Source organism: Canis lupus, chromosome 2 (genome assembly GCF_011100685.1).
Source record: "Canis lupus familiaris isolate Mischka breed German Shepherd chromosome 2, alternate assembly UU_Cfam_GSD_1.0, whole genome shotgun sequence".
Taxonomy (NCBI): Eukaryota; Metazoa; Chordata; class Mammalia; order Carnivora; family Canidae; genus Canis; species Canis lupus.
In genome coordinates, this window is record NC_049223.1 from 34,782,594 (window position 1) to 34,795,559 (window position 12,966).

The following is a 12,966-nucleotide window of genomic DNA, read 5'->3' on the forward strand; positions in this document are numbered from 1 at the left end:
ATCTATATTGTAGGAACAATGAAGAGGATAAGGGCAAAATGGGGAGTGCCTTCCAAATTAGTAAGCTACCTTTAAGGAATCTTAGACGTCTGCCTCATAGCTTCTATTTACATCTCATTAGCTACACGTAGCAAGGGAAGCTGGGAAATGTAGTCAGGCGTGTTGCCACTCAGATAAAATCAGAGTTCTATTATTCAGGAAGACTGAAAGAGTGGATATTGAGTAGGGAACTAGTAGTCTCTGCAAATACATCAAATGGATGCACCATAATTGCCTATTGTTGGACCCTTGAATTGTTCCCAGTTTTTCACTATTATTAAAAACACTGTAATAACATCCTTGTGCAGACATCTTTGCCTAATCTCTGATTATTTCCTTAGGATAAATTCCTGGAAGTGGAATTGCTGGGTCAAAGGGTATGGACATTTTTAAGGCTTTTGATACATATTGCCAAATTGCCTTCTAGAAAGGTTGAACCAATTTGCACTCCCACCAGCAGTGTTTGAGAGTGCCCTTTATCCCACCCTACACCCTCACCAACACTGGGTATTATCATTCTTTTTAATATTTGCCATTTTGATAGTAAAAAATGGTGTCTCATTTTAATTTTCATTTGTTTAATAGGAAGGTTTAATTTTTTTTTTTCAGTTTAGTATTCATTTGCATTTCTTTTTTAATAATCATTTCATGTCCTTCATCCATTTTTCTACTGGAGTGTTTGTCTTTTTCTTACCGACTATTAAGGATTTTTATATATTAAATGTATCCAGAGGGTTGAAATTATTTTGAATGGAGTTTTCTGTGCCTGTTCATTGCCACAGTGAGTTTATGGTCATTATTTTAATGCTGCTTTTATGAAAAATATGATCCAAACCTATTTTGCTTGGCATTCTATTTGATTTCAGTGTTTTGATTTGATAGTTTGATAGTTTATATAGATTAAATCAAAGAATAAGTATTCTTGCTTTACTTAACTTGAGTTATGTGCTTTCTACTAATTCCATCTTTAAAACCTAGATGCCTTGATGAGAGCCTGCTTATTATTTTGGATTGACTTTGTAAAACAGTCATTCCTTTCTTGAATGAAAAATGAATTCTCATAAATATTTGTATAGATACCTGAAAGAAAATGTTTCCTCATTTTAATACTTATATATTAATACTCAATTCCTTAGAAATACAGTTTGAAAATTTATGTGTTTTGTTTTTAAGGCCATTTGGATATGGTTCGCTTTCTACTTGATGCTGGTGCAGATCAAGAGCACAAAACAGATGAGATGCACACTGCTTTAATGGAGGCTTGCATGGTAATTTTAAATTGCACTCCTTTGAGATGACACTGAAATGCAATGTTTTGTTTAACCTTTGTTTTTGTTTTATTTTTTTGAAAGAGAACTTACTACTTTTATGTACAGAAAATTCAACAGTATACACTTAGCCCAGTTTGGTGGTCAGTTCTTTAGCCTTTGTCTTTTCCGTCTTAGCAATGCAAATCACCAAGTTTGGACCTAGGATGTTGCCTCTCCAGTGACAGCAGATCTCATCATATTTGTCATTATAATTGGTCCTGATAGCTTCTGCCAGCTTAGCCAGAGCTCCTTTGTCTTCTGAGTTAATCTGTGTGAAGGCAGGACAGTGGTGTTGGTCTTCCCATGGACCAGATGCCCTAACCTGGCCTTCCCCTTGATAATGAAGTAGGAAACCCCATCTTACAACACAGGGCAGGCAAGAAGACAACAACTCAGTGGGATCCACATCATGTGCAATCACTACTAGCTGAGCCTTCTTATTTTCCACTAAGATGGTGATAGTATTAAGCCCAGCTTGAAGGACAGGCAGCCTCTTAGTGGGGGATATTCCCTTGGCTCACAACTTTCTTCTCACCCCATGTCAACAATCTCTCCTTCTCTTGCTTTGTCTCTGGTGTGTATTTGTGGGCCAACTTAAGTAGTTGAGTAGCTGTTTGGTGGTCCAAGGCCTAGGTGAACTGATTAATTGTGGGAGGCATTTTTAGGCATTTATAGAAAAATAGCCTTTTGCTGCTACAGGTGGATGTAGTGGGGCCATTTGACGAAGTGGATGAGGTCCCTTTTGGGCTGGATGTCTTGTCTGATGCCAGAATTCTTGGGTTTTTCTTAGACAGGGTTGACTACCTTCTTGGCCTTCTGCTTCTTCATGACAGCTAGGGCCAAGGCCACTTTCTTCTCTTAAGACTTCTTTCCGTTTGGCATCTTGGATGGCTAGAGGAGGTTTGTTTAACTTTTTTTTTTTTTTTTAATTTTTAAAAAAGATTTTATTTATTTATTTGCAAGAGAGAGAGTATGCAAGCAGTGGGAGGAGCAGAAGGAAAGGGCAGAGGGAGAGGGAGAAGCAGACTCCCCACTGGATAGGGAGCCCGACTTGGGGCTTGATGCCAGAACCCTGAGATCATGACTTGAGCTGAAGGCAAACACTTAACTGATTGAGCCACCCAGGCGCCCCAGTTTGTTTAACTTTTGCTAGTAAATCTGTCATTGTAGGTAACAGTACAAAAGGCAGGCTTGGCTCTGTCGATTCTAACATATTGATAGACCTTTATTTTCTCTAATTTTTTTATTGTGGTAAAAGATATAAAATTTGCATTCTTGTACATTTTTAAGTATATAGTTCAGTGTATTAAGTACATTCATGATCTATAACCGTCACCACCATCTATCTTCATAACTCTTTTCATCTTGTACAACTAAAACTCTGTAACCATTAAATAGCAACTTCGCATTCCCTGCTCTCCCCAGCCCCTGGCAATCACCATTCTACTTTCTCTTTATGATTTTGATCACCCTGTCTCATTTAAGAGTAATCATACAGGGCATCCCTGGGTGGCTCAGCGGTTTGGCGCCTGGTGTGATCCTGGAGTCCCAGGATCGAGTCTCACGTCAGGCTCCCTGCAGGGAGCCTGCTTCTCCCTCTGCCTGTGTCTTTGCCTCTCTCTCTTTCTCTCTGTGTCTCTCATGAATAAATAAATAAAATCTTAAAAAGAAAGTTATCTTACAAAATTAATTAACTAGTTAATTAATTAAAAGAAGAGGAATCATATAGGATTTGTCTTTCTGTGACTGCCTTCTTCCACTTAGCAGTGTTCTTAAGGTTCATCCATGTTGTAGCATATGTCAGAATTTCCTTACTTTTTTAAGGCTGCATTATGTTTCCTTGTATATATATATATAAAATACATATATATAAAATATATATGAAATACATTTTGCTTATTCATTCATCCTTTGGTGGATGCTTGGGTTGCTTCCATGCATTAGCTATTGTGAATAATGCTGCTGTGAACACAGGTGTACAGATACCTGCTCAAGTTCCTGCTTTCAGTTCTTTTGAGTATATACTCAGAAGCGATATTGCTTGATAATATGGTATTTCTATTTTTAATTTTTTGAAGAATTGCTACCATACTGTTTTTCTACAGTGGTTATACCATTTTTACTTTTCCGTAGTGTACAAGGATTCCAATTTCTCTATATTCTCACCAACACTTGTTATTTTCTGGGAGTATTTTGGTAGTAGCCATCCGAAGGGTTGTGAGGTGATATCTCATTATAGTTTGGATGTGCATTTCCCTAAGGATTAGTGAAGTTGAGCATCTTTTCATGTGCTTATTAGCCATTGTATATCTTCTTTGTTGAAAAGTCTATTTAGATCCTTTGCCTGTTCTTGAATTAAGTTGGTTGGTTTTTGTTTCTGAGTTTCAGGAATTCTTTATATATTTTGGATATTAATCTCTTATGCCCATTATAGATATATCCAAATATTTTCTCCCATTCTCTGGGTTGCCTTTTTACTCTATTGATAGTATCTTTTATATACAAAGCTTTTTAATTTAATGAAATCCAATTTGTTTATTTTTTCTTTTGATGCCTGTGCCTTTGGTATCATATCCAAGAAATCGTTGCTAAATTCAATGTCATGAAGCTTTTGTCCTATGTTTTCTTTTAAGAGTTTTGTAGTTTTAGATTTTTGATCCCTTTTGCATTAATTTTTGTATATGGTGTTAAATAAGGGTCCAACTTCATTCTTTTGCATGTGGATATACAGTTTTCCCAGTATCATTTGTTAAAAAGACTATCCTTTCCTAATTAAATGGTCTAGACATCCTTGTCAAAAATCATTGGCCGTATATGCAAGAGTTTATTTCTGGGATCTCTGTTTTATTCCTTTTGTGTATGTCTATCTTTATGCCAGTACCAGATATTATGATTACTGTAGTTTTGTATATGTTTAGAAATCAGAAAGTGTGAATCCTCCTGCTTTATTTTAATTTGTCAAGATGGTTTTCAGGGGTCCCTTTAGATCCATATAAATTTTAGAATTGGCTTTTATATTTCTGCCAAAAACCACCATTGGGCTTTTGTTAGGAATTGCATTGAATCTATAGATTGCTTTGGTTAGTATTGACATCTTAACAATATTAAGGCTTCCAATCTGTGAAAATAGAATGTGTTTCCACTTATTTATATCTTCTTTAATTTCTTTCAGCAATGTTTTATAGTTTTCATTATGTAAGTATTTTACTTTCTTGACTAATTCCTAAGTATTTTATTCTTTTTGATGATATTGTAAATGGAAGTGTTTTTCTAATATACATTTCAGAATACTTATTGTAAATGTGTTGAAATGCAACTAATTTCAATGTGTTAACTTTGCATTTTGCTACTTTGCTGAATTCATTTATAAGCTCAAATAATTTTTTTTAAAGATTTTTTATTTATTTATTCATGAGAGACACACACCTAGAGAGAGAGAGGCAGAAACACAGGCAGAGGGAGAAGCAGGCTCCACGCAGGGAGCCCGATGTGGGACTCGATCCTGGGTCTCCAGGATCACGCCCTGGACTGAAGGTGGTGCTAAACCACTGAGCCACCAGGGTTGCCCCCTCAAATAGTTTTTTTTGTGTGTAGTCTTTAGTGTTTTGTACATACCATCTGTGAACAGAAATAATTTTACTTCTTCCTTTCCTTGAATGCTGCTTTTTTTTTTTTTTTTTTTTTTAACTTTTCTTGCCTAATTGTTCTGGCCAGAACTTCCAGTACAGTTTGAAGAGAAGCTGTGAAAGTGGGCATTCTTGTCTTGTTCTTGATCTTAGAAGAAAAGCTTTCCGTCTTTCACCATTGAGTAGATGTTTGCTGTGGATTTTTCATACTTGACTTGTATTATTTTGTGATAGCTTCCTTCTATTCCTAATTTGTTGAGTATTTTTATCATGAAACTATGTTGAATTTTGTCAGATACTTTTTTTTTGTATCAATGGAGATGATTCTGTGATTTTTTTCCCCCTTATTCTGTTAATGTGGTATGTTATATTGTTTTATTTTCTTATGTTGAGCCATCCTTGAATTCCTAGGAATAAATCCTCGTTGATCATGGTGGATCAAGGATAAACCTTTTAATATGCTGCTGAATTCACTTTGCTAGTATTTTGTTGGGGATTTTAGCATTTGCTATTCATAAAAGACATTGGTCTGTACTTTTTCTTATAGAACCTGTGGCTGAGTTTGATATCAGGGTAATGCTAGTCTCATAGAATGAGTTAAGTATTCCCTCATCTTCAATTTTTTGAAGAAGTTTGAGAAGGATGAGTGTTAATTCTTTTTTAATGTTTGGTAGAATTCACCAAAGAGCCATCAGATCCATGAGTTTTCTTTATTGGGAGATTTTTTTGAAATTACTGGTTCAATCCCTTTATTAAAGTTCTATTCAAATTTTCTATTTCTTTGTGAGTTAGTCTTTATAGACTTTGTGTTTCTTGGAATTTGTCCATTTCATCTAGGTTATTCATTTTGTTGGCATACAACTGATGTGCTGTCTTTTTTTTTTTCTTAAGATTTTATTTATTTATTCATGAAAGAGAGAGGCAGAGACATAGCCAGAGAAAGAAGCAGGCTCCCTGTAGGGAACCGGAGGAGGGACTCGAACCCAGGACCCCGAGATCATGAACTGAGCCAAAGGCAGACACTTAACCACTGAGCCACCTAAGTGACCTGATGTGCTGTCTTATAATCCTTTTTATTTCTGTAGAAGTGGTAGTACTGTCCCTACTTTCATTTCTGATTTTACTAATTTTTTTCTTTGTCCATCTAGCTAAAGGTTTCTCATTTTTATTTACCCTTTCAAAGAACCAGCTTTTGATTTCATTGATTTTTCTCTATTTCATTCATCTCTCTTTTAACCTTTATTTCCTTCTGTCAGTTTTGTGTTTAGTCTTTTTTCAGTTCCTTTAATTGTGTCTAGCTTGTGTAATTAAAAAAAATTTTTTTAAATTTCATTTCAGTATAGTTAACATACAGTTTAATATTAGTTTTGGGTATATAATATTCTGATTCAACAATTCTATACATTACTAGTGCTTATCATAATAAGTGTACTCTTCAAAATACACACCGTGTATTTTGTCCATCCCCCTACCCACCTCCCCTCTGGTAACCATCATTTTGTTCTCTGTAGTTAAGAGTCTATTTCTTGGTTTCTTTCTCTTTTTTTCCCCTTTGTTCACTTTTTTTTTGTTTTTTTTTTTTTTTTAAAGATTTTATTTATTCATGAGAGACACAGAGAGAAAGAGAGGCAGAGAGACACAGGCAGAGGGAGAAGCAGGCTCCATGCAGGGAGACTGATGTGGGACTCGATCCTGGGTCTCCAGGATCATGCCCTGGGCTGAAGGCAGTGCTAAACCTCTGAACCACCTGGGCTGCCCCATTTGTTTTGTTTCTTTTTTTTTTTTTTTTTTTTTTTTTTTTTTTTTTAATTTTTATTTGATAGTCACACAGAGAGAGAGAGAGAGGCAGAGACACAGGCAGAGGGAGAAGCAGGCTCCATGCACCGGGAGCCCGACGTGGGATTCGATCCCGGGTCTCCAGGATCGCGCCCTGGGCCAAAGGCAGGCGCCAAACCGCTGCGCCACCCAGGGATCCCTGTTTCTTAAGTTCTGTGTATGAATGCAGTCATATGGTCTTTTTCTGACTTATTTAACTTAAGCGTTATACTCTAACTCCATGTTGTTGCAGATGTCAAGATTTCATTCTTTTTTAATGGCTGAATAATATTCTGTTCTATTGTGTATGTATATATGTGTGTATATATACACACACACCACATCTTCTTTATCTCTCTATTTATTTGTTATTATTATTTTTTATATCCATTTATTTATTGATGGACACTTGGGCTGCTTCCATAATTTGGCTATTACAAATAATGCTGCAATAAACATAGGGGTACATATATCCTTTTGAATTAGTGTTTCTGTATTCTTTGGATAAATACCCAGTAGTGCACAATTACTGGATTGTACAGTAGTTCTATTTTTAATTACTTGTGAACCTCCATACTGTTTTCCACAGCAGCTGCACCAGTTTGTATTCTTACCAGTCGACCACAAGCGTTCCTTTTTCTCTTTGCCAACACTTGCCATTTCTTGTGTTGTAGATTTTACCCACTATGACTGTTGTGAGGTGATATTTCATTGTAGTTTTGATTTGCATTTCCCTGATGATGAGTAATGTTGAGTATCTTTTCATGTATCTCTTGGCCATTGGTATGTCTTCTTTAAAGAAATGTCTATTCATGTCTTCTTCCCATTTTAAAATTTTAATTTAATTTAAAAATTTTAAAATAGTTTATTTATTTATTCATGAGAGACACAGGAAGAGAGAGGCAGAGATACAGGCAGAGGGAGGAGAAGCAGCTCCATGCAAAGAGCCTGATGTAGGACTCGATCGTGGGAATCTGAGATCAGGCCCTGAACCAAAGGCAGACGTTCAACCGTTCAACTGCTGAGCCACCCAGGCATCCCTCTTCTTCCCATTTTAAATTGGAGAATTTGTTTTTTGGGTGTGAGTTGTGTAAGTTCTTAATACATTTTGATACTACCACTTTATCAGATATGTCACTTGCAGATACCTTCTCCCATTCAGTAGGTTATCTTTTAATTTTGATGATTGTTTCCTTAACTATGCAAAAGCTTTTTATTTTGAGGTAGTCTCAGTAGTTTATTTTTGCTTTTATTTCCCTTACCTCTGGAGACATATCTAGAAAAATGTTGGTATGGCCAATATGAGAGAAATTACTGCCTGTGATTTCTAGGATTTTTATGGTCAGGTCTCACATTTAGGTTTTTTTTTATCCACTGAGTTTATTTATTTTATTATTTTAAAAAGATTTTATTTATTTTTGGGGCATCTGGGTGGTTCATTTGGTTGGTCATCTGCCTTTGGTTCAGGTCATGATCTCAGGGTCCTAGGATTGAACCTCACATTGGATTCTACTCAGTGGGAGTCTGCCTCCCCCCCCGCCCCCCCGCCCCCGCTCATGCTCACACGCTCTCTCTCTCTCAAATAAATAAATAAATCCCTATCAAAATACCATGGACTTTCTTCAGAGAGTTAGAACAAATTATTTTAAGATTTGTGTGGAATCAGAAAAGACCCCGAATAGCCAGGAGAATTTTAAAAAAGAAAACCATAGCTGGGGGCATCACAATGCCAGATTTCAGGTTGTAGAAGCTGTGGTCATCAAGACAGTGTGGTACTGGCACAAAAACAGACACATAGATCAATGAAACAGAATAGAGAATCCAGAAGTGGACCCTCAACTTTATGGTCAACTAATACTCGACAAAGGAGGAAAGACTATCCACTGGAAAAAAGGCAGTCTCTTCAATAAATGGTGCTGGGAAAATTGGACATCCACATGCAGAAGAATGAAACTAGACCACTCTCTTTCACCATACACAAAGATAAACTCAAAATGGATGAAAGATCTCAATGTGAGACAAGATTCCATCAAAATCCTAGAGGAGAACACAGGCAACACCCTTTTTGAACTCGGCCACAATAACTTCTTGCAAGATACATCCCTGAACGCAAAAGAAACAAAAGCAAAAATGAACTATTGGGACTTCATCAAAATAAGAAGCTTTTGCACAGCAAAGGATACAGTCAACAAAACTAAAAGACAACCTACAGAATGGGAGCAGATATTTGCAAATGACGTATCAGATAAAGGGCTAGTTTCCAAGATCTATAAAGAACTTATTAAACTCAACAGCAAAGAAACAAACAATCCAATCATGAAATGGGCAAAAGACATGAACAGAAATCTCACAGAGGAAGACATAGACATGGCCAACACTCACATGAGAAAATGCTCTGCATCACTTGCCATCAGGGAAATACAAATCAAAACCACAATGAGATACAACCTCACACCAGTGAGAATGGGGAAAATTAACAAGGAAACCACCAATGTTGGAGAGGATGTGGAGAAAAGGGAACCCTCTTACACTGTTGGTGGGAATATGACTTGGTGCAGCCACTCTGGAAAACTGTGGTTCCTCAAAGAGTTAAAAATAGACCTGCCCTACGACCTAGCAATTGCACTGTTGGGGATTTACGCCAAAGATACAGATGCAATGAAACGCCGGGACACCTGCACCCTGATGTTTATAGCAGCAATGTCCACAATAGCCAAACTGCGGAAGGAGCCTCGGTGTCCATCGAAAGATGAATGGATAAAGATGTGGTTTATGTATACAATGGAATATTACTCAGCTATTAGAAATGACAAATACCCACCATTTGCTTCAATGTGGATGGAACTGGAGGGTATTATGCTGAGTGAAATGAGTCAATCGGAGAAGGACAAACATTATATGTTCTCATTCATTTGGGGAATATAAATAATAGTGAAAGGGAATAGAAGGGAAGGGAGAAGAAATGGGTAGGAAATATCAGAAAGGGAGACAGAACATAAAGACTCCCAACTCTGGGAAACGAACTAGGGGTGGTGGAAGGGGAGGAAGAAGGGGTAGGGGTGAATGGGTTACGGGCACTGAGGGGGGCACTTGACGGGATGAACACTGGGTGTTATTCTGTATGTTGGCAAATTGAACAGCAATAAAAAATAAATTTATTATTAAAATAAACAAATAAATAAATAAAATCTTTAAGAAAAGGATTTTATTTCTTTTTTTATTTGAGAGAGAGCATGAGTATGGGTGTGCACACATAAGTGGGGGTAAGGGCAGAGGGTGAGGGAGAAGCAGACTCCCCACTGAGCAGGGAACCTGTTGCAGGGAGCCTGATGCATGTTTCCCAGGACTCTGGGATCATGACCTGAGCTGAAGGCAGACACTTAACTGAGTGAACCACCCAGTCTCCCCAATTGAGTTTATTTTTATGTATGGTGTAAGAAACTGAACCTTTTTCCTTCTTTTGTATATAGCAGTCCAGTTTTCCCAATATCGTTTGTTGAAGAAACTATATTCTGCTGGTTGTGGTAGGGTGTTCTGTAAATGTTAGATCCTGTTGGTTAATGGTAGAGTTCTTCTACATTCTTTCTGATTTGCTGTCTAGTTTTTCTAACAATTATTGAGGGACTTGTGTTAAAATTTTCAGTTGTACTTGTGGATTTATGTAGTTCTTTTAGTTGCATTTCATTTTTTTTCCCACATGCTGGAGCTCTGTTGCTTGGTACCTATACATTTTTAGAATTGCTATGTCTTCTTTGTGATTGAGCCTTTTATCATTATGTGATGTTTCTCTCTTTGTCTGGTAATCTTCTTTGTTCTGAAGTCTCTTTTGTTAACATAGCTCCTGATACTAATCAGTTTTCCATCGATTGTTTCCCTGATAAATGTTTTTATCCTTTCCTTTCAATCTTTGATATGTGTGATATGCCTATATTGTTATACTAAAGTGAGTTTTTTGCAGACAACATATTTTTTAGTTCATGTTTTGTAATCCATTCTGTCCATCTTTGTTTTTTAATTGGTTTGGTTAGACCATTTATGGCTAAGTGTAATTGTTGATATGATGTTCTTATTTCCTGACCCTATGTTAAAATTTGTAAATTAATTTTCTCCATTTTCCCCCTTTATTTATTAATTTATTTAATTTTTAAAGAAGATTTTAATTTATTTATTCATGAGAGACACAGAAAAATAAGCAGAGACATAGGCAGATGGAGAAGCAGGCTCTTCGCAGGGAGCCCGATGTGGGACTTGATCCCTAGACCCTGGGATCACGCCCTGAGTGAAGGCAGACACTCTCAACCACTAAGCCACCCGGCATCCCTATTTTCTTTAATATAGCATCAGTGGTCCTTTTCTTCCATCTCTTATATTTGATTTAGTTCTAGGTCTAATTTTATTGGTTATTGTATATATTGACAATCAGTACATTTTCCTCCCTTTTAATGTGTCTGGTATTTTTATTTGTAAGCCATATGCTGTAGATGATCCCTTTTCAAGGATCCTTTTCAAGGATTTCCTATCCTTCTTGTAAAACTGTTATGTTTGTTCTAGCAGGCAGTTAAACTACCAGTATTTATTCTGAGGGTTAATTTCAGCTTGACTCTTCTACTCCTAGTTCCTTACTCCTTGATCTTTGGCTACTCCTTAGGTATGGCTCTCTACCATCGCCTTTGAAAGCCTGGATATTCACCATTGGTCTTTCTATTCTGATTGAGGTCTTCAACCTTCCAGCAGTCATTCTCTGCTAGGCATTCAGGAATGTCATTTTTGGTGTGTTCAACTCAGGATTTGCCCAAGTATCTGAAGATAATTTTATACAGATTTTTGAGATTCCTCTGTATTTTCTTTTTCTCAGGTATCTTGCCCATACTCCTCATGTCCCAACTGTCTTGGCTACTTTGTATTCTGATCTTTGTTTTCTTGGCTGAAAGAGATCTTCACTCTGTTTAGCCTCAGTTTCCTTAGACCATGGCTTAGAAGATGCCTAAAGAACGAAAGCTAAAGTGAATGTAGGGTTCATCATATGTGCTGCCTTTTTTGGTGCTTAGCCTCAGGTTGGTTGCTATTCAGTGCCGCCGGTTGCTTTATCTATTTTTCCCTAATTTTAAAGTTGTTTATGATAGAATGAGTCCAGTATCAGCTACTGACTAAAGTCTTAGAATTTTAAAAAATTCTAATGATTCTTTTAGACCTTTAAGATTGGATTATTCTGTTTTTACTTCATTCTTTTTTCTCCTTTGACAAAATTAATACTTTTTTATTAAAGAAAAAGTGCTTACTGTAACTTCTGTCTTAATGTATGTACTCAAGATAAGGTAGCACAATCAAGAAAGAAATTGAAGTAAATTCACACAAAACTACTGGGAGCCTAGAGGATCAATGCACGATGGTAGTTCCCTGATCTGTGAATACTTATAACTTCTGTTTTCTTTCCATTAAAAATGTATTTCAAACACCAAATAACTTACATGTAAAATAAAACATATTTTAAACAAATTATGTATTAAGTTTATTATGCATTATTTTATATGTATTTGAAATATTAGTGTTTAGTAGTAAAGCTAGAATTTTATTTTAGTTTGAATAAATGTGTAATTTTAATGCCAGTTCATTTGTTTTTGATATGTCAAAAGTGATTAAAGCTGGTCTAGTAATTTAGTTGAATATAACGAAACTCTTGATAGATACTGAAATTTAATATTTAATTAAGGGTTCTTTAATTCTTTAATAAGAGAATTGCCCAACCTTATAAAACCTTATTTTATACTCAGTCTTTACCTTTCATTAGCAGTATTTTGGTCATTTTTGAATTACAGGACAGCACAGCATTTGACTTTATATGCTATAAGAGTTAAGGCCTGTATAAAATTTTGAAGTAAAGAATTTGAAACTAAAGAAAGATATTTATGGCAATAGAGGGATAGAATGAATTACCAAGAGAATGTTTTATTAATTGCCTTACTGTCTATGCAAATGGGTCCATGGTAATATTATTTACAAGTGAATAGATAATTTATTTTTACATCTTTGTAAAATCTTTCTTTCATTGCAATGAGCTAGTGCTGAGGAAAAATATAGGGTACTATGGGTCCACAGGAGTTTTCCTTGGTGACATAATCCCAAGTGGTAATGACTTCATAGAATTTGTTGTTATTTTTTTGTCAAGTCTTTGTTTC

At 36.1% G+C, this 12,966-nt stretch overlaps 1 protein-coding gene and 1 pseudogene across 1 annotated transcript in view; one reads left to right on the forward strand and one right to left on the reverse strand.

Moving 5' to 3' along the window:
* ANKHD1 (ankyrin repeat and KH domain containing 1) overlaps positions 1–12,966 on the forward strand; it is a 118,840-nt gene that overhangs the window by 36,453 nt on the left and 69,421 nt on the right. The window contains exon 7 of the mRNA NM_001204095.1: positions 1,213–1,307. Within this exon, the coding sequence (NP_001191024.1) occupies positions 1,213–1,307 (95 nt within the window). The remainder of the gene's footprint in view (positions 1–1,212; positions 1,308–12,966) is intronic.
* On the reverse strand, positions 1,435–2,231 carry LOC100688476 (annotated as a pseudogene).